Source organism: Nelusetta ayraudi, unplaced genomic scaffold (assembly GCF_046127955.1).
Source record: "Nelusetta ayraudi isolate G7.1 ecotype Tasmania unplaced genomic scaffold, CSIRO-AGI_Nayr_v1 ptg000028l, whole genome shotgun sequence".
NCBI classification, from domain to species: domain Eukaryota; kingdom Metazoa; phylum Chordata; class Actinopteri; order Tetraodontiformes; family Monacanthidae; genus Nelusetta; species Nelusetta ayraudi.
Window position 1 is genome coordinate 1,351,587 of NW_027466078.1, and position 22,995 is coordinate 1,374,581.

A 22,995-nucleotide genomic window follows, 5' to 3' on the forward strand; every position below is an offset into this window, starting at 1 on the left:
ACCCCCTCCTCACAGTTTTTGAGATAAAAAAAAAAAAAAAAAAAGGGGGGAGTAGGTCTGCTATGATAGAGCGGTTTGGCTATAATAGAGCAGTTTATTAACTTTTGTTGATGGCTGTTTATAATTTGATAATAATTGTTTATAACTTTATAAACTAAAATAATGATTTCTCAGTAAGTAATAATAAAAAGTAAATAAGCTTTGTGTTTTCTTTAGAGAATTTCACCAGTTTATTTATTATCTAATTTTTTCTCTTTTCCTTTTCTGTATTTGTGATTCATCTGAACCTGGATCCTTTGGAGGCAGACAGGAGGACGAGTTGCCCTGTTGGTGACGGCATAGAGGTCTTGCATTTAAGACCAGTGAAATTTATATATACATGTATTGTTTATGATTTGGAAATTTACGCTTGTTCTCTTGTGGCCTCCTTTTGAACAGGTTCGGAAGGACATAAAATACGTTTATACACATTCCGAACTATTCTTGCATACTCTGATTTTTTACAGGTCATTTTTGAATCTTTTGTCTTTTTCTAGCTCGGTGCATATCATCTTGCTTTACCTTTGTTATCTCTGTTTTTGAAAATTAAGGGTCAATTTTTTAGAATTCATAACTGAGTTTATTTTTTAGATTGAGAGCCCATATCGGAAACCTTTCAGTTCTTTTTTTACAGTAGATAAACCCCGCGAAAGACGAAAATGACGGAGGTTGTTGCTAAACCCATAACACCACTTGAGGTGATGCAGAAAAATAATCCTCTTGTTAAAGGTTTACCAGAAGCCTCTAAGAAGTGGAACAAGCGTTGGCCAGATATTGAGAGACCCTGGCCAGTTGAAGGTACTTTCAATTCGGATGTGATCAAAACAATGAGCGTGCTCATTACCGCATACAAAGCTAAAGAGAAGAAAGGTAAAAAAGGTAGATCACGTGCTGAGAAGAGACAAATTGAACTCGCAATGTTGCAGCTTTTTGAGGATGAGGGACAAAAGTTGAGAGCTGCGGCTGAAGGAAAAGATAAAGTGGCTATGGAAGTAATCGCCAAAGCCACAGAGTCAACAGCGACACTACTGGAAAAAATCAATACTCCTTTCTCGCATACTGCTCCTGTGAAAAATCCGCCATCTTATCAGGAAGCGGAGTACGTTGACATTTATCCACAGCTTCCAGTAATTAAGCAAAAAGGTAATTACAGTATTAAAGATGACCGGGACGAAATACTCGAGACGGGGAAAGCAAAAACAACGGTGAAAATGTATCCTTCCACGAAAACTAAAAATACAGCAGTGGGGAAACTAGAGGGTAAAATGAGAAAGTTGGAGCTGGATGATAGTGACAGTGACTCGGGAGAGGCCATTGGCGGCTACGATCCTGCCATTAAAAAGATGCTGGCCAGAGCGGAGAAACTAGGATCTAAACTCCGGAAAGCAAAGAAAATAAATCGAGATCCCTCTGATGAGAGTTCAGAATCTGACAGTGAAGATGATCCCGACTTTGATCACTCTTCCATGGGAGAGAGACAGAAGTCTCTCAGGACCCTTGAAAAGAAAATATTGCAATGTCGTTCAGACATTTGTGAGGCCAGAACTCCAGAGGTCTGTAAAAAACTGGAAAGAAAATTGAGTGACTTGGAGTCGATGGAAAAATCTTTCCATAGGGAACAATCAGGCTATGCCTTGCGTTCAAGAAAAGGAGGAGCATCTGCTAAAATGTGCCCAGTGGTCGTTCGCGGACAAAACTTTGAATATAAACCTTGGCAAAATTCGGACATGTCAGACATATTGGAGAAGCTACCGATTCTCCAGGATGGGGCACATCCTTGGATTTCAAAATTAGAGGAGCTCATGGTAGGCACACAGTCTGCAGTGGGTGACATCAAGCGACTCTTAGCTAGCCTCATTGGTGTCCCTGCTATGGAGGAACTTTTGCAGAAGGCTAAGATGCTTCGCTTCATAGGTACAGCGGTAAATGATGCTGAACTATTTGCTGCATATAGAGGTCAATTTTGGGGTGCGCTGCGTGATGCCTTCCCAACAAACGTACACCCTGACAACATTCTAATAGAGCCGTTGGGAGATCATGAGAATCCCAGAGCTTATGTGCCAAGAGCTCTCCAATCTTGGAGAAACGTTACCGGCAATGACCCCGACGCTAATCAAATGGAGCAATCTATTGTGCGGACTAAGATCCAACAGGGACTGCCACTGGCAGTACGCAGTAAATTAGCAGAGGTAGTTGGTCTCGGCGGCATGGCCAAAAACGTGTACATTGATCACATTGCCCATCAGGTTGAACTTTTTCGTAAGAAGGAGTCTGACCTGAAAACTCAAGAGCAGGAGACTCTCAGAAAACTCAATCAGTTGCTGCTAGGCGATAATAAACGCAAAGAGAAAACACAAGCAGTGGTCATGACAGGTCAACCTGGTCAGGTGTCATCGATGCAATCCAATCAAACCAATGTTCAACTTTACAGACCACAACTTCACAAATTACTATTCAGCAGACTATGACGCTGTTGACCACATCTTCAAGTGCTCATGTCACTCTACGAGCTGTTACTATTCCGACGATGACAACGCGACGGGCGGAGACGACTCTGTCTCCAAAAGATGACAGTGTGGTTCAACCTACGACTGTGACAACTACAGTTGTTACAACCAAACCTATTCCGAAGCAAATTGATCCGGGAGTAGCCTTACGGGATTCAGAAGGGCGACACAAATCTTCGCGTGCCAAGGCGAGACGTAATCACAGATGGACAGCGTTTGGATTCGATTCATCTGTCTTGGAGATTTCAGATCCATTTGCGGCGAAAAATTTGTGGTTTCAACAGCTGACTCATGCAGTGAGATCACAAGCATCAGTAAAGGGCCCATGCATCGTAAGAGTGCCTTCACCAAGCACTTGGCCTTCAATTCTAGAGGCAATAGCAGAGCCGTTGCCTTACGAGTGTCAATTTTCTTTGTTGACATGGCTTTTCCATCTCCAAAGGGGTATGGACCTGAGATCGAGAAATGTGTCGATGGATGAGAACACCGGTATTTGCGATCCTTACAGAGGGCTGCCATACATTAATCTATTGGATCAACAGGATGATCTTTTAGCAGCAGTACCTGATTCTATTAAGGTGAAAACTGGGAGAGTTCCTACATGTTTTTGTGCCAACGATACTTATGCTGGTAAGGGAGTGTTTTTGGGGGTGTCAGATTGCAGACAATATCTCATGACGGTGCCTGATTCGGATCAATCTTATAGAGGAAGGGTGTATCCCGTAACTTTCAAGGGAAATAAAAATAGGCCGGACATATCCATAATGGTCGTGAGTGATCGTTTGCCCGCAGATGTGACTATTGGCACTTTCAGGGACATCTGGTGGATATGTGGGGACGCGGCGTATTTGTTTTTGCCTAAAAATTGGGTTGGTTGTTGTTACATGGCTACATTGAAACTCCCTTATGAAGTGTTTGCGCTTCAGGTAGGCTCTGATCCCGATCAGAGCCGCTCTGCGGCTGCTCCAGGATCTAGACTCAAGAGAAGCTTGGCAGAATTTCACAATCTCGAATCCTATCATTGGAGAATCAGCTTGGGAGAAAAATGGGGCCTGGGTTTATTTCCATGGTATGGTGTTGTATTTTTAGCGGAACATATCGACAACATCACGTATACGCTACAAGGTTTTGCAAATGAGACTATAAAGGGATTTGAACATCTATCCAATACTCAGAGGAGTCACAGACTAACTCTGTTGAAACATGACATGGCCCTTGATTATATTCTGGCCAAGCAAGGTGGTTTGTGCTTGGCATTGAACCTAACAGGTGATGCTTGCTACACTTTGATTCCTGATAATGCGGACAATATGACCAATGTGATCGAGGCGTTGAAGAAAATTAGGGATGCGTTTGGTCCCTCTGAAAGCGCGGGGTCGTCTGCGACTGCGTGGCTTCAGGAGAGGTTTGGCCCTGTGGGAGTTATGCTTCTACAAGTCTTTAGCGCGGTCGTTGTGTCACTAGGGATATTGTTTTGTTTTTGCACGCTGTCGTTGACATGTGCAAAGGCGATGATACTCCGATGGATAGGTGTAGTCATGCCTGGCGACTCGGTTCAGATGTCACTCCTCAAGGACGATGAGGAGAAGGAGATTGTCACCACTGTGGTGGATAAATATTCGTAGTAGTTGCAAGTAGTAGTAGTTTTTTTTTTTGCACGGTTATAGGCTTTGTGTTTCTATTTTCTTCCTTGTGGGCGAGTGCCCAAGGGGGGAAATAGTATGTGTACTCATGTTTGATGTTTGATGTATCTCTTGTAATGGAAGTACATTTGTGATGTTCTGTATACAAAAGATACTGGCAGATATTTTCTCTGTTTCAGGACGATAGTTGGGGAGCCTACGTGGGGGTGTCAACTATGTTCAGAATGGACTCAGAAACTCAAATAAGCTGATGAACACTGGAGGACCCTGAATGAGGATGCAGAACATGTGAAGATCCTGCATCAGGGGACTGTGAACAACAGAACTCATTGAAACAACTGTGTATTAACCACTGTGTTTATTTGTATTAACCTGAATTAATCTGAATTGCAACACAACATTTATTTTTTGAGAATAAAGTTATTTGGGGGATTTTATCAGTAGGCAGATGCTTATGGGAACTCAATCTCTTTTTCTTTGTTTTGGTGAACAGGGACAGGGGTGTTAGGCAGGGAAAGGTCCACGGTGTAGGTCCGATGGGATGACCAGCCAAGCCCTGGATGTTTTTGATTTTGTTTTTGAGTTTCTCATGTGTGTGTTTGCCAAACTTTTCCCTGAATGCTGTTTTCTCTACAGAATTGATTTGGAGGGCCGTAAGGTGGTCGCCTAGGACAGAGGGGCCGTGAGAGAATTTTCCTATCTAGAAGGTTTTGATGGCTTTGATTGAAAGATAGCTGTCTGATAGGTTTTTCGCTCTCACACTCTACAAATTTACAGCGTTGCTTATAATCATTATGATATATGAGGTGACAATTACCTCATCAAGTTTGTACTTTGTATTTGTATTTACATCCTTTGCGATACATATATCATGTGTGGGTATCTTCTGTTTGTTTCGAGACTTTATGAAGTCTCGAAGGGGGGAAATATGTAGTATCTGAAACTGCTGCTGCCTTCCTATGCATATGACACCATTTGATATATGGCAGAATGTGAACTCAATCTGAACCCACTGCTGCCTTCCTCCCAAAAAGGGGAATTATTGTCCATGTATGGTTTTGTTATTACCACTGTTATTTGATTGAAACCAGATGGTCATTAGGGGTGTAACTATGAATGCATACATCCCCCCCATATCCTGGATCTTCCTCCTCTTCTTGTTGGGAGGCATAAAAGGTGATGCGAACAAAGCATCATTGGAGTTGCTCACATCTGGCCCAGAGACCTCCACAGGCTTTCCATGGTGCCTGTCTGACTCTTGACTTCTTTGAAATAAACCAGTTTTTATCCAACTAAGTCTGTGTCAGTGAAGACTCCTTCAACATCTACATCACCTGAATCCACCAGAAGAATTCACCACATTAGGAAGGTACGTAAACTGTGTGTGTGTGTGTGTGTGTGTGTGTGTGTGTGTGTGTGTGTGTGTGTGTGTGTGTGTGCTCTCTTGGTGTTAGCCACCCTGCTATATCAGCAGCTCCTCCAGTCACAGGGTGGGTCAACATCAGCAGGTCCACGTGTGGCTGCAGGTCTCCAAGAAAACAATGAGGGAAACACTGAGTGGTGACTTTTAGCATCAGGCTGTCAACACAGGGCTAACTCAGCTGCTTTGTGTTGGATGGTGAGTGCAGTGAAGCTGCTCCACTGGAGTCCAGGATGGAGATGAAGATGTGACAGTGGCAGAATGAGGAGCTTTCAGTCAATTTCAGTCAGGAGACAGTCAATCAACACAATCAACACATTGAACACACAAACACATCACACCCTTCCTTCATTTTGATGATGATGATGAAGATGATGATTACTACAAAGAAAATAGGCTCTATAGGGAATTTATCACAAGTACAACAATTCTCAAAACAAAGTGTCATCTATTATGAGATTGTGTAAAATAGATTATTATGACTGATGGTTGCAAACAGACAAAGATGCATCAAGGCTACGTGGAGTTTGTTCAACTGCATGATCAAACACCACAGTAAAACTGACTTTCCTCCATGTTTTGTAAAAAATGGGAATTTACTTCTTGAAAATGCAGAGCAAATTGCGAATGAGTGCAATGATTTTTTGTTCATGTGGGCCCTAATTTAGCAAGGACAATTAGAAATGTAGACAACAAGTATGATTTTGCTTTCAACAGTAATAATGCAATGTTCCTGGGTGGGATTTGTGAGAGCGATGTACTAGAAGTGGTTTGAAAGTTGAAGAATCCAAAAGCTTTCCATGATAATAATATAGATATGTCTCTAATAAAGGAAGTCATCGATTCTGTCATCAAACCATTGTCCTATATGTGGAATTGATGGTTTCAAAGAGGGATTTTTCCTGATCAGATTAAAATGGCTGAGGTGGTTCCAATCTACAACAATGGTGATAAACACATCATATCAAATGATGGACCTGTGTCATTGCTTCCTCACTTCCCAAAATACTAGAAAAGTTGTTTGTCAATAGACTGCATGATTATATGGAGCAGTACGAGTTATGAAGTGACCATCAATATGGGTTTAGCAGTAACCCATCAACAGCTTTAGCACTGATGGAATGAGTAGACAATAGAGTTCCAGCCATAGACAACAAACAATATGCTGTAGGTGTCTTTGTGGATTTATGGAAAGCATTTGACACAATGAATCATTCTCTGCTTCTGCAGAAATTGGAGCCTTAGGGAATTCGAGGTGTTCCGCTACACCGGATAAGAAGTTATTTCAATAACAGCTTGAACAATACTGTGTTATTCCAGCTAATCTTATGGACTGTATAGGAGAGGCAAGAATCAGCTTGGGCTTCAGCCTGCTGCTTTTTCCTTCACACAGTTGTTATGTTTTTGTTGTTGTGAGTCTTTATAATGTGCACATTTGTTTTGGAAGCTTCTTTTTCATTGTTGTCAGTTGATTGCACAAGATTGATTGAATTGACACTGTCCACCAAAATCAACTATTCAATCATTCATGATGATGATGATGATGATGATGGTGATGGTGATGATGACAGTGATGGTGGTGGTGATGATGATGACGATGGAAGCAGCAACTTCTCACTCTGCTCTCCTTCATTGCAGATTTTATGCTGAACTCTCAGAGCTTCAGTGTGCAGTGTTGTCTTCAGCTCTACAGTCCAGCCCCTCCCACTTCACACTGCTGGACCTGAGTCAGAACATCCTGAAGGATCCTGGAGTGAAGCTGCTCTGTGCTGGACTGCAACTGGTGGACAGTGTGTGTCAGCAGATGACAACTGGTGTGTAACGCTGCTCAGTGTGAAGACTTTGAAGCAGATATTAAAGACTCATCTAGACAAAGTGGATGTTGATATTTTCATGTCAACAATCTGCAGCCAGAAAAGACTTTGGATGGTGGAAGAAAGTGTGGAAAATGTCTCCAGTCACTTTGGAGCTCAGTGGAAGTTGTTGATTGGTGATGAAGGTCACATGACTGAGCAGAAGATCCTGTGAAGAAATATTGGAGGCAGATTAATAGTGCAGCAGTATTTCTTCATCTTGTCCTTTGAATGTGTTTGACTTGTAACGAGACTCTGATGACTGAAAACAGCCACAAGCACACAAAGGACTCACTGATTATTTTCCATCTTCACTGCTGATTGGCTGCAATGTCACGTGTCAGGTAAGAATCCAAATGCAACACCAGATGGGCAAGGAAAGAGGATTTATTTGTGACAGTTAGCAACAGTAGGCTAACGCTCGTGGTCAGGGACAAAAGGCGGGTCGGATGTCCGGGGCGGAGATCAAGGGTTTGTTTCCAAGGCTATCCAGGTCGGCAGTAGCAGGGCAGGAGAAACAGGCTCGTGGTCGGAAACAGTCGCGAGGTCGGGTTACCAGGACAGGAACCCAGGTCAGGAGCAGAAAACAGGCCACCGGCGGTGGCGGGCGGGGAAGGAAACGCTGGAAGGTCATAACAGGGTTAGCGGACAATCTGGCAATGAGTGTGTGTGGGACCAGGGCTTATAAGCAGCAGTGATGGCAGAGAGAAACCAGGTGTGTGAATCAGGTTGAAACGTGAATCAGGTTGAAATGTGCCTCAGCTGCGCGCCAGTCAAGGGCACACTGAACCCAGCAGGCAAGACTGACAGGCATGTGACATGCACACTGACTGACACACTGCTGTTGTTATTGTGTTGACAACACACTGGCACAATGACTCCTTTGAGGGAATGACTCAGTGAACCCAACAGCTGCACATCTGGATCATCAACAGGGAGAAATGACTCTGAATATGACATTTACACCATGGAAGAAATCAAATATTGATTCTTTATTCAGGTTGGAGTGGTGCAGGTTGGAGGCCTGGAGTGAAGGAGCTGAGTGGTTTTCTGCAGAGTCCAGACTGTAAACTGGAGACTCTGAGGTCAGTTCACCCTCTTCACTCTACAACTTCTATCACTCTTGTTATTGTTGTCATGATTTTCACTTGACTGCTGTTGAAAATTCAGTTTGCAGTCACTGGTTTGTGTTTGAAATGAATGAAACTGGGTTTAAAGGTACAGTGTGTAAAATCCTGCCACCTATTGGTCAGATTGCAGCGCTTACTTGCTGGCTCTCCCTCCCTCTCCCCTTCTTGCCAGTGAACTATGGTGGCCTTCCAGCATCATAAAGGATGTGGTTGACAGCAAAGGTGTCTAATTCTCTGTATAATGATAAAGTTCCATCAATACAAATATTACAACCATCTATTAGCATCACAATCAGTCATAGTCACAGCAGACAGTCCAGTGCTAGCATGATTTTCAGCTAGCGCTAGCATTAGACACCTGCAGGAGCACTTAGATACTGTAGATAGATCTAGCTGGACTCAGCAGAAGGTCAAGGGTCAATGCAGGTTCTATCATCTCAGTCAGTTCAGTATTGATGAGCAAGATGCAGAAAAGATTCCACTGCATTTCAGTCACTTAATAACCATTTGTTCTCAGCATTTGCTTTATTAGAGGATTCCAGCCTCCAACCATCAATATGAAACTGTCTCTCAAACTGATCTTCCCAACCAGCCGCCTACAAACATGGCGGTGCAAGATGGCCACGACCTTTGACCTTCTGTCTGTTTCTAGAAAGAAGCGTTGTAACGGCAGGAAAAGGAGAGGACTTTTATTTTCTACTAATCAAAGACTTCAAACTATATTGATGGTTGTATATGAAGCTTTCAGCAATAAATCTGCACTGATTTTACACACTGAACCTTTGAGGCAAAATGAATCAATGAATTCCAACATTGTTAATAGCTGATCAGTGGTCACATGACTAAACAGGTTGATATAAAATATTTTATTGTGGTGATGAATTATTTCAGTATTATTGTTGTGCTTCTGGTTGGTTTAATGGACATTACAGTGTTATAGACATTAATATTTTTAATTTCAAATAGTGATTAAAACTCCACTCACACCATCATTTATTCTCTATTCAGGTTGATTTGGTGCAGTTTGTCAGAGCTCAGCTGTGATTGGCTGCTCTCAGCTCTGAAGTCCAACCCCTCCCACCTCAGACTCCTGGACCTGAGTGAGAACTACCAGCTGCAGGATTCAGGAGTGAAGGAGCTGAGTGGTTTTCTGTAGAGTCCAGACTGTAAACTGGAGACTCTGAGGTCAGTACTTTAAAAAAAGGTCATCAGTGGTCATGTGACCAAACATCATTTCAACACACATTAGATTGGGACTGAGGATTTAATTTCAAGGTGACATTTTCTGTATTGTCAGATTCTGAAGTCGACATTTCACTTTTTTTTTATTTTATTTGAAAGGGCTCAATACAATTTTATAAAACACAAGAATAAACATGGTTAAAAAGGCAGAATTAGCCAAAAGGCTAGTTTTCATCTGCAGTCCCCTGGCCAAGATGTAAAAGGGCAATAAAAATCATATAAAAGAGAAATACATGAGTGAACGGTGGACAGGGCACTAACATATAACATATACATGACAAGCTGTTCAGAGAGCCAAGAGCACACAATAAAAACGTTCACATTCAAACACCTACTGTAAAGTTAAAAAGCAGTAAGAAGAAGAAAAAAAGCACAGAGTACACAGAGATCTTCAGAAGAGAGAGTGTGATCTTCCACAAAACCGTCTACTGCTTCGCTCATCTGAGCGTCCAGGAGTTTCTGGCTGCAGTCTACAGCTTCCACTGTCACACCAACAAGGAGAGAACAGAAGATGTTCAATCTGCAGACTTTACATTATATTGCAACACAACATTTGATTGAAACCTCAACAAACATCCCAACAGGCTCATCTGTTGGTGTTGGCAGCTGTAGGTGTTGACAAGCCACATGTTCTATTTTGTTGAGAAAGCCTTGTATGTTGTAAGCAGCTTAATGTCCTGCGGTACTGAGTTCCACGCATGAGCACTCCTCACTGACCAGTGACTTACTAAAAGTGCAAAGGAATGAGACAGTGACCTCTGACAGAGCCTGGAGTGACACACACACACACAGCTGTTTCTTTGGCTGATGAACTCTGCCAGAGGATCTGGAGCCAAACTATGCAGTACTTCAGAAATCAAAATTAAATCTGCAAAATGTGTGATGACTGTCCCAGTTTAAAAGTTTTTATCCATTACTTTAATTGCTTGTTTGTACAAAACTTCCAATGTTTTTGTTTTTTTTTGCATTCTGACGAGCTTGGGACCAACTGGTTAGACAATAGTTAAAGTGACTGAGAATCATTGAATGAAAGTACATTTTTGCAGCTGCAGTTGACATTACGTTACGAATTGCATAGAAATTTTAATTAATTTCTTTTACACAATTTGTCAATATGGGCTTTAAATGAAAGCTTTGAATCTATTATTAACCCAATATATTTATATTGGCTGACAATTTGTATTTTATCTCCATTAACAAGTATGTTGGGGTCATGTGATACTTTGATTTTCAGAGTGATGACACCCTGGAAAAACTCTCCATCATTATAAATTCTCCATCATTTACTCTCTATTCAGGTTGAGTGGCTGCAGTTTGTCAAAGCTCAGCTGTGATTGGCTGCTCTCAGCTCTGAAGTCCAACCCCTCCCACCTCAGACACCTGGACCTGAGTGGGAACCACCTGAAGGAATCATCAGTGAAGCTACTGATGGATCTTGTCCACAGCAGAGACTATCAACTGGAGACTCTATGGTCAGTACTGGTTTGGAAGCAGTGGGTGATGGTTCCAGCACCAAAGCCAGTTGATCCCACAGCAGAGGTCCAGTGTTCCCAGTCACAGTGTGAGAGGAGGATGGTGACGTCCAGCTGCTCCTCATTCATCCAACATCTGCTGCCAAACTGCTTCTTCTCTCAGTTCACCACTCAATTATTGATCAGTTCATCTTCATCAGGCCTCAGTATCAGTCCAACACTCCATGGTCACATGACCTTCATATGTTCCACACTTGACATGTGACTGAGAGTCTGCTTCTTCTCACCAGTCACTCCATCATCTCCATCAACAGTCAACGTCTCTGTGATGATGCATTCAAGGACCCTGAGTCCTGACTCCTACTGTCTCTTCTTCTCTCTACAGGTGGGAGGATTGAGGGAGGATGAGGAGGAGACTGAAGAGGAGAGCTCCATCTGGTGGTGGCTGACAGAACTACAACCAGTGTAGATGAGTGACACGCCAAGGCTCTGCCCCTCCTCCACCTGCAAGCTGCACACACACACGCAGCACACACGCACACCAGTCCTCCTCCAGTGGACACGGAAGAAGCAGGACTTGCAGATGGTCAGTGAAGGCAGCAGCAACACAACCACTGGTTCTGCTCTCATCATCCACGGCTGGAACATCTCAGCATGAGGGTCTCACACATCAACAACACACTGATCTGCTCTCACTTGAGAGTTCTCCATCCAACTCCACCTGGTTTCTCATGTGAAGCACAAAGATGAATTTGTCGAAGTCTGACAGCGTTGTGAAGGTTGTGTTGATATCACACCTTTATTTCTTGTTTATGAGCCTAAATAAATAAATTAGATATCATATGTTGTTTAATTTGAAACAAAGTGATTCATGACAACTGTGATTGGGACTCAAATCATGATTGAATTATAGGAAAAAAGAAGTTTCTCTCAAAAAAGAATTCATGGTTTTTATCCTTGTGAGATGTTTCTGTGAAGATCTGAGAAGATCATCAATGAATCAGAAGGAAACCAGATAATTTATTTTGCTCTTCTCTGTCTCAGGTCTTTTCTGGCAACACATCTGTTTGTTCATTTGTCAAAACACTCATTCAAATTTTCCTCTTACTTATATGATCAGAATCAACCAATTCTTTCTTTTTTTTAGTTTTTAAAACTGAGCTCAAACATTGTATTTCAAGGATTCATTATTCTGACAATAAAAACCATCACAAACTCTGACCTGTGTGACCTTGACCTCAACTGATGTTTCATTTCTGCTGTTTGAACATTTTCATTGTATATCTTCTAAAGTCTTGTCTCCATACCTAAATAACTGGTTAGAAGTGTTTGATCAATAGGCCACACCTACTTCTCCATTAGGTCTCAACATAAACCAAATAAATCAATCTAAATCAATCTCACTCTTACAAACAATTCAGTTCAAATAGAATTGTGCTCCATAAAAGCAATCATGCTTTATAATTAATCAGTAGCAAATCAAACAGTCTGGCTAGAAGGTCGATAGAACATCAAACCAGGCTCTTCATTACAACCTCTAGTACTCTCCAAATAATTCACTCCAATAGAACTGCACTTGTCCTTATCTCACATTACATCAGATCACAAGGACAAAACAACTTCCAACCCATCCAACCACACACTCCTTCACTGCAAAGGATTCTGGGAATCTCCCTGCAAAGGTACAACCATGACCGGTGGCACACAACCGAGGCACAATCCAAGTTGGATGAATTCATCAAGTTCTGTGATGAAGCCAAAGAATGTCACGAGTCACTGGTGAAACTACCACTGACTGAAGATGGACTTGGAAGACAAAATCAATCAATCAATCAATCAATCAATCAATCAATCAATCAATCAACTTTTATTTGTACGGTGCTAAATCACAATCATTGGCGTCTCAAAACACTGTGTTCAATCAGAGGAAAACCAACTGAGCCACCAGACCAGCAGGGGGCGAAAGACAGAATCAAGCATGTTATTAGTGTCAGCTGGAGAAGCTCTCCCAGACTTTTCAATGAGTATTAAACCTCCATCATCATTTACAACTTCAAGATCATCACTCCATTATTTTGAACATATTTTATACCTCAGTGTTGGAAAGACAGAGTATGTTGTTTTTTTTTTTTTAACTCCAACATCAAACAAATATTAAGCAATAAATAGGGCGACCATGTTGTCAACATACATACAGCAAAAATATCAAACGATACTCAAAGAAAACGAGAAAATCAAGCAAAACTTCATCAATCTCAGACTTCTCTTCACATCTGTATTAACAGAGCATTTAGTTTTATCACAGAGTCTCTCTATCAGTCTGAGGCTTCATTTCTATATGTTAATAACGCCTCGACACTTTCCCACTGGTAGCAGTGTGGTTTTCCAAGGCTGGAGAATCTCAGAAGGAAATTTATAAAATCGCATAATTTTAGCACCCAGAGGCCAACATGTGTGTGTTGCGCCAGACCTAGGGGGGAATCTGGACCAGAAGCAAGGGTCACACACGCTAGGAAGCATTGTGTAACGAGGTGTTTCGGTTACCTGTGGATCGCAGTCACGCACCACACTTCAGCTGATGTTCATCCTCATTTTAATGTGAGCTGCGCATGCGCTGTGTCAGCTACTTCATCACTGGATCCTTTGCCTTTCCACAGCACCATCTAGTGACGAATGGGTATCTTTTGAAACGTGTGTGTGAATGTATGTCTGTGTGAAATGTCCTGTCAAAGTAAATGTTAAAATAATTCAATTAATACAAAAAAATAGGGGTAGTGTCTGTTTATAAAAAAAAACTTAATAGTAGCGTTTTTCCCAACCTACTACATATGGACAAAGAGACACATGGTCACCCTACATGATGTGTTCTAGGCCATTAGCAATGATGGACAAATAGTTGATTATTTTATTTGTCAGTCACTTAGAAATCAACCTGTTTTCTAACACACAACATCGTTCATGTCATTATCCACAAAATATATTCTGAAATGTTTAAAAATGAATGATTGATAGTATCAGTATCCATTCTTACGCAGATGACACACAGTTGTACTTGTCATTTAAGGCAAATGAGGCTCATCAGTTGGCCAAATTGGAATCTTGTCTTCATGATGTCAGAACTTGGATGACACAGAATTTCCTGTTGCTTAATACCGTTAAAACGGAGGTCATTATATTTGGCTCGCAAGAGAGTAGGGACAGAGCCTTTGATGGACAAGGTGGTCTATTTGGTACTATGCCCAGTTCTACTGTGAGGAACCTTGGAGTCACTTTTGATCAATCAGGACCTGACCTTTAATTCTCATATTCAGAATGTAGGGAGGTCAGCTTTCTTCCACTTAAGAAACATTGCCAAAATTCGAGGTTTTTTGTCCTTCAAAGACGCGGAAAAAATGATCCATGCTTTTGTTACGTCTAGGCTAGATTACTGTAACTCAGTACTAAAAGGATGCCCAAATTCGTCCCTTAGGACATTACAGTTAATCCAAAACTCTGCTGCACAATTGTTAACCGGAACTAGCAAGAGGTAGCATATTACTCCAATTTTAGCTTCCTTGCATTGGCTGCCAGTCAAATTTAGAATTGAATTTAAGATTCTAGTTTTAACTTACAAAGCTCTTCATTCTCAGGCTCCTTCTTATATGAGGGAACTAATTGAACTTTATCATCCTCCAAGAGCCCTTCGCTCTGAGGATTCAGGTCTTTTAGTTATCCCAAAAATTTCTAGAGTTAGGTCAGGAGGTAGGAGTTTCAGTTTCCTGGCACCTTTATTTTGGAAACATCTTCCAGCCTTGGTGAGGGGGGCAGACACAGTTAGTTTATTTAGGAGTAGACTTAAGACCTTCCTTTTTCTTAAAGCTTATAGTTAGATTCCATCCACTGTCAGTTAAGCTGCTGTAGGCTTACGCCGTGGAGGGAGATCTTTCGCTCCCGTTACAGGGATCGTTGCTCTGTGCAGGCGGAGCTTCTATCACTCTCCTCACCCAATCAATCTTTGACTCTATCTACTCTGTCCAAACTAGCTGTCATTATGCTTTGTACAGTATGCTCGATATGCATGATACTGCCGCAGTCTCTGTGTCCCCGGCAGGTGATGACCACTGCGCCAGGTGCTGGATTGTGCTGTCCTGCAGGACACCCCATGGGGGTCTTGGTGTCATCGGTTTGTCCCACCACCACACCTAGGACCTGGACTCGTCCTATCGGCAGATTTTTCATCGAGCTAGGCTCTTGCCTTCCAAAGCATGGACAATTACAGCCCACGCGGACAGCAGCCTTGAATTATTTCCTATTCTTTGTATCTATATCCGTTTTGTGAATGGCTGGTTGGTGTATCTGTTTTTCACTCTGTCCTGTCTGCCACCCTGGCTCACTCTGCTCCTTTCTCTCTTTCTTTGTCTCTCCTCTATTATTGTATTTCACCCCAACTACTCATAGGCAGATGATGTCCCTCTGGAGTCTGGTTCTGCCCTAGGTTTCTTCCCACAGGGGAGTTTTTCCCAGCCACTGTCGCATCTTGCTTGCTCCGGGGGCCCGGTTGGTTCTCTCTGATTGTATAAAGCGCTTTGAGACGCCATTGGTTGTGATTTAGCGCTGTACAAATAAAAGTTTATTATTATTTATGCCTTCGCCCTAAGACAGCTGGGATAGGCTCCAGCAGACCCCCGTGACCCTGAGCTCGAGGACTAAGCGGGTATGGAAAATGAATAGATGAATGTATTATTTATTATGGACACCAGGGGCCGCCAGAGGCCGAGAGGCTGCTGATTGGACCACCGTCCAATCCAGTCCACCAGGGAGGCGGGACATCAGCAATCTGTCATTTAAGCTTCAACTGTTTCTTCAACAGTCTATGTTCAAATCAATAGTCCAGGTGACACTGACAGTTTAGCCCCGCCCCCAACATCATCAATATCACTTCCTGGTTATAATTTGTTCAGTCTTTCTAATCAGCCAATCAGGTCAGAGCACAAGTAGATCATGTGGTTTGGACTCACTGCTTTGGGGCGCAACTCTCACTGCCGAGCTCTGCTCTGATTGGCTGTCGCTGCTGCTGCTGCTGCCGTGGCCGTCCAACCACAGCGACTGGTCGGTCACAGGCGTAGGGGTTGATTGGCAGGTCGGTGATGGGGGGCGGGGCTAGCCCCTGGTGGTGGTGGAGTCTTCTACTGGTCTCGCTGGGGGTCACATGACCAATGTGGGTCTCTCTGATTGGCTCTGACGGTCCACAGGGGCGTGGCCTAGTCAAACTCCACCCCCATTCTCTGACATCATCAGGGAGACGAGGGAGGTTCACACTAATTTCACTTCCTGTCCCGCCTCTCTGTAGCCCCACCCCCCTGTCTGTGACGGACAGCTTCAGTTGACGATGACATCAGCTGCTGTGACTGAGGAAGACAGATTAAACTGAGCAACTTGTCAAGACTCATTAAGCTGATGAGAGTAGACTCACTGTGTGTGTGTGTGTGTGTGTGTGTGTGTTGTGTAACTGTAGTTGTGTGCTTGTTTTTCTCCTGAAAAATCTGCTGAGAATCATCAGAAGTCTTTTAGAAACCTTAAGAAATTGTAAAAACTGATCAAATGAAGCCACAATCAATGAAAGGAGGGGAAACAGACGGGTCGGCGGTCAGGGTCAGGGTCAGGGGTCACCAACAGTGACGTGGACACCTGGAGATGTTGCTGCCGATCCAGCCGGAAGGTTCTGCCGTCATGAAAACACGTACAGTGTGTTGAATGCAGTGTTGGCAATAATATATAACAAGAGGAAAGAAAATCCTCCTCACTCTTTTAAAATGGAATTCAAACAGAGTTTCAAAAGAGGGAGCTAGTTAGCCACACACACATACACACACACTTTGTACCTCTGGGCCACATCGGGATTCGATCCTGTGACCTCCGTGTTGGGAGTCAGCGTTGCACCCCACAAGACCATCTTCAGCGCTGAGAAAGCAAAGAACTATAGAGGCCTCAGTGCTTCACCTGACACACACTGACACACACACACTGACACATTCTTCAACTCGTTTCCTCATCAGTGATGAATAATAGAAGAATTTTGTATAATATAATGACACACTTTATAGTCATGTGTTTACCAGAAGCAGTGGGATGTATAATAGGCTGTATGAACAGGGTGACCTATTGACCTCCACAGTCACCAGGCTAACAAGGTGGTTAGCTTAGTAGGCTAAACCTCTGACTGTGGTTGTAGGAGATGTGGGTTCAAATCCCAGATGACCAGGTTTTTACTATATATATATATATATATATATATATATATATATATATATATATATATATATATATGTATATATATATATATATTTATATACATATATATATATATATATATATATATATACATATATATACATATATACAAACTTTATATGTATGTGTTTTTTTCTGATTTTCAGACGTGTTGAGATTTTGCTTGGAAAAGCGTCGTCTCGTGCTAAGCTATGTAATGGAAAATATGTATTCTTGCGTTATTCTTTATTCTGTTGTATTCTGTGTCATATGAACACAAGTAGCGCATGTAACCTATTAGAGTCGTAGGATATCTTGTCAATCTATGGGGTCCTTTGTCCCCAACTCTCATGATTTCCCCGTCTAGGATATGAGCTGTGAAATCGTCCTGCTAGGCCTGTATTCATTGTTGTGTCTTCCTCTCTTCTCTTCCTCCTTCTTCCTTATCTTGTCCCCTCCCGGTCCGCTGCATAAAAGACTTTCTTCTTCCTTCTCTCTTTGCACTTGCACTTGCACTCGCATTCATTTGAGCAGTTGCACTTCTGCATCTGTTCTGTTGGTTGTGCTGTGTTTGTGCCTCGGAGCTCCGATCTTTTATTTTCTGTTCATTAAATTACTTATTTACTCAGTATTTCTGCATCGTTATCTTTGCTCCACAACAATTACCACCTGACTTTTTTAATAACTTTTAATTAAAGTACTCAAAATTCTTTGTACTTGGAAAAAACAACATTGTATGTAGATTTTTTACACAGAAGAGCTGAAATCAGTTCTCCAGGAGCTCACTCCCATCAGCCCCCAGACGGCTCAGTTGATAAGACGACTGACTGTGAATGACAAGTTTGTTGGATCAAATCCCACCACGGACTGAGATCCATTTAGAAGGTCAATGGCTCCCAAACGAAGGATAAATGTAGCTGTGGATGTACTTCAAGAGTCAGCTGATGGCTCAGGGTGGAAGAGTGCTGACTGATAGCTCCTGTGGTTGGAGGTTCTAGAGATCCATTTTTAGCTCCAACGTCCCCAAAAGATCAGTAGAAGTCACTTCAGAGTTTTCACGTAGCTCAGCATGAAAAGCAAAATGTCTCTGAATACTGGATGGTTCATTTCTTACGACAAATCAGAGGCCTGCTGGAGACTGAAGGGAGTAAAATACAAACAAGGAATGTGTTTGTCAAAAACTTTATTCAGAAATCAGACAACCAACCAGGAACAACCAACCAGGCGCAACCTACAAGCTCAGAAGCAACATTGAAAGTGGTGGCACACAAGCAGAACTTTCGATCCAAAGTGAGAAGGAGGCTTCATGCTGAGATTCATCTGCTCCGGCCTCCATCTCCAAGTCCTGCTTCTTCCACTGAGGATTCAGCTCCACCAGTGGCTTTGTTGGCTAGCACCGTATCAAGTCCTCCTGGTTACCCAAACTGCCGTGAAAGTTGCTGAGAGGGCCACTTGGATCCACGCCATCCACTGCAAGAAGGTCATCTCCGCAGCCGCTGCCAGTGATAACAATGCACCCTAGCAACAAGAGTGGAAGGTGAATTGAAACGCTCCACTCCACCAAAAGCAGCAAGATGGGCAGGATCCGAGGACACCACGATGGGTCGCCCCATCTCACCCCATCCTGGTACTGGAGGCTCCCTTGTCCTCCTCATGATGATCGTCGGCCTCCTCTTCTGCTGGTTTACATGGATTCCGGCTAATGATGCAGAGGGTGGCTCAATCCAGAGAGCCGTCTCTGCACTAAAGGATCTTTCCGATCTTGAGCTGAGGGACACTGTTAGTTCTCCACAACTAGACTGGTTCTCTTGGTTCTCCACCTCCACATGGTCCTCCCTTTTGGTCAAGATGTTAACTCCGGTTTTTATTGTTCTTATCATCCTAATGTTGCTCTCATGTTGTGTTGTTTCCGCTAGTGAGACGTCTGGTTTCTAGCACCATTACTTCTACTTTGCTGCAATATGCTCCGATTCCCCTTAACTCTTTCCCCAATTATGACCAGGTCCCTCTGAACTCACCTATGCCAGATCTCTTCCCTAATTCCAGCGATTACGACCCTGATTATTCTGATGACGGTGCTGAATATGCTTGAAGGACTGTTATGTTTTGTTTTTGTTTGTTTTTTTGGTAATTGTGATTCCTTTACTGTAAAGCCTTAGGGTCTGGTATTGAGATGATGTTGTTACCTATGTATTGATTTTCTGTTCTGTTTTATTGTGATCACGTTGTGATCAAAGGGAGGAATGTGATGGCTGTTCTTCTTTGCCCCTGACTGTGAAGGCACCGCACTGTTTTCCCACTTGGAGCCTTTTGTTTAACCAGTTGCCCTACCAGGATCAAACCACCTTTGTTCCTCTTGTCCTTCCCCCTTTTACCAAACATGCATAAAACCTGAGTCTTCCCTTCTTCTACACACACACACTGAGCCTGCCTCGGGTGCGTGTCCGGAGCTCCGTAATAAAACTCTCAGAAGACTCTGGATTCCTCCTGCAGATGTTAATTTTTTCCCACCACACTTGTCATTAGTGGCAACGATTGGAGCAGCTCAAGTCTTAAACCTGCAACACAATGGGCTAAGGATGTTTAAGTAGCCAAGCTCTGCTGGCAATTGAGGGGACACTGGTCAAGTCCCTGGAAAAGACGGCTAGTTGGTACAACAGGGTCACAGGTCATTTTCTTGAAAGGAATTGAAGGTAGCATTAACGTATACCGTAATTTCCGGACTATGAAGCGCACCTGAATATAAGCCGCACCAGCTAAATTTAGGGGAAAAAACAAATGTGTACATATACAAGCCGCATTGGACTGTAAGCCGCAAGTGTTTCGTCAGGAAACGGGTCCGCGGATCGGTTCGGCGGCTGCGAGCCTGCGACTCTGGACTCGCACCACGGATCCTGTTTGTGGGGTCCTGCTGGTCACCTCGGTCAATTGGTATGGAGTCGGACTCGAGGCAGAGACGCACCAGAGCTCACAAAGACAGAGCGTATAAACCCTTTTCTTGTGATATAGAAATGATCAGTATTTCTCTATGTCCTTCTTTGACAGCCAGATCGACTGCCTTTAACTTAAAAGCTGCATCATATGCAATTCTGAGTTTGTTTTCCACAATGAGGATTTATGCATGAAAATTTCCTTTGCACAAACTGCCTTCTGTATTTGGTTTCACTTTTGCTTTCGTTGTTCGCGCGAACTGCCTGTCTCACTCTTTCCCGAGCCCACCCAAAAATCCATAGTTGAGAAGGTCCCCTTGTGGCCGTTAGCTGTAAAAAAAAAAAAAAAAAAAAAAAAAACATAGATTAGCCGTACCGTTGTATAAACCGCTGGGTTCAAAGCATGGGAAAAAAGTAGCGGCTTATAGTCCTGAAATTACGGTAAATAAATGAATGCATTTTATGATGTTGTCTCAAAATGAGCTTCCCCTCCTTGAAAGAGCAGCATCCGCCACTGCTGTACTTGTAGAGTCCTTTAGTATATGCAGCCTCTCATGCAAGCTTTAAACACCAAGGTTAGATCAGGCTGGGCAAAACAGATTGGTGAAGGCGTCCAGTAGCTCAGATAGGGGTTTGTATCTTTGCCTGGTGACACTGTGTCTGGAGCGAATCCAGATATTGTTGGGGAGGTGTTCAACAAATTACATATGTATCTGCTCATTGTTTGCTCATGTTTATTCATTCAATCACTCATGTTGTTCGGTGAACAACTGTGTCGGCCACACGCTCGTCTCGGATACCCTTGTTCCTCTCACGAGATTAAACACTTGCTTCTCATCAGCCAGAGTTCAGAGCCATCCTTTCACTCACATCGCAGAGACGCAAAACGCTCCACAACAGGTGTGAGAAAATAAGAGTTAATTTACTAGCATATACAATTAAACTTTTACAGCGTATGTGCAAAACATTTAAACTGACCTGATGCCTCTTCGATAGGTTGCTAAACATTTTGTTTCATTCAAAATCAAGGTTTTCCTTCCTCGCCTATTTATACATGGCCACTTCAACACAAAATCTTCAAAACCTTTTAGCAGCATCATTGACCAAACTTTTTTGTTCGTTTTTTTTGGCACACCTGGAAGGAAGTAGAAAAACAAAGAAATAGTCAACAAAAAAAGACAACATTCGAAGAACTACAGTGCCATCAAGTGGATCAAAAAACATGGTTTGCTACACTGCCACCAAAATTACGAGTGTTCTATGCTACATGACATGAACTATGAATAATTGTCTCATCAAAATGACACTGTCCTTGTGTAGCTAAAAGTTTAAGAAGCTTCAAGCAATGAAACCAGCTTCTGCACTGGACTGCACTGGATTGAGGGTTTTGTCAGGCGCTCACTCTTTTCATTCGGTCTCTTATCTCCTGGTGATGTTTTCATTCTCCTCACAAGTCCATCCTTGGTACTGACTTGCAAGTCTCCATTCCGCCCTGGGTGACAGTTCATCTTTATCCACCACTATATCACCCAACATCAGATTTCTTTTTGGTGTGGTCTCAATGTCAACACAGAGTGTGTTGGACTGATACTGAGACGTGATGAAGATGAACTGATCAATAATTTCCTGCTGAAATGACAGAGTCAACAGTTGGCTCAAGATATGATGGTGAGTGAATGATAGTGAGTCACTCTATATAGAAACATATCATCTACACTTGATGATTTCCTCAGTGTGTCAGGACATTGACAGCAGTCTCTCACTGAAGCTGCTCCTCTGCCTGGAGATGGAACTGTGCAGTGGATGATGTGGATGGTCTATGATGGACTCCCCGGCTCTGCAGCCTCGGTACGGCTTCCTCACGTCTCCAGGTAAGCACGGAACCACACCAATGCAGGACTTTGTAAGACAGTGTACAAAGTGACTTGTATATATACAAGTTATACTAGCAGTGCTTGAACTGGGCCGCAACGTACCAGTAGAACTTCTTTACATTTGGACGTCTTAGCGTTGTGCATTATTTTTCTTGTGGTAGGCTAGCGGCTCTTATTGAAAGTGGTGGGGGAAGGTCATCAGATATTGTGGCATGGAGTTTGGCTGCACTCAGCAGTCAGTCAAAAGGCACTAAAGCATTAGATGGAGATACATTTGGAAAGCATTTTGCTGAGCAACATGGAAACGGCCGTATTCAGCTGTTCTAGTCATGACAACTTCATACAGTCGCTGCTATCACAGTCATTTCAACACCATGGGCAGCTCTGAAATGTTGAATATATATCAGCTGTTGATATCTGGTGACAGTGTTAATTCTCCTCTGAATGCTGAACACTGACTATGTGTTGAGTATGCAGCTGTCTAATCTATATCTGTGCTATGTTTGAATTGCCTTTTGTTGATTGTGTTGATTTCTAGCACATTGCATAGACTGATGGCAGATCTATGCAATGTATGTGCTTTAGTTTTCATCATTTCATTGTGTTTGTCACTGTGCTGAAATGATGATGAATTTA

General features: G+C 42.7%; 2 protein-coding genes across 2 annotated transcripts in view; both read left to right on the top strand.

Moving 5' to 3' along the window:
• The window catches only part of LOC142891080 (ribonuclease inhibitor-like), a 142,126-nt gene extending 130,295 nt beyond the window's left edge, over positions 1-11,831 (top strand). The window contains exon 4 of the mRNA XM_076030407.1: positions 11,692-11,831. Coding sequence (XP_075886522.1) covers positions 11,692-11,704 — 13 coding nt within the window. The 3' untranslated portion in view covers positions 11,705-11,831. The remainder of the gene's footprint in view (positions 1-11,691) is intronic.
• The window catches only part of LOC142891171 (NACHT, LRR and PYD domains-containing protein 14-like), a 261,301-nt gene that overhangs the window by 10,012 nt on the left and 228,294 nt on the right, over positions 1-22,995 (top strand). The window lies entirely within an intron of this gene.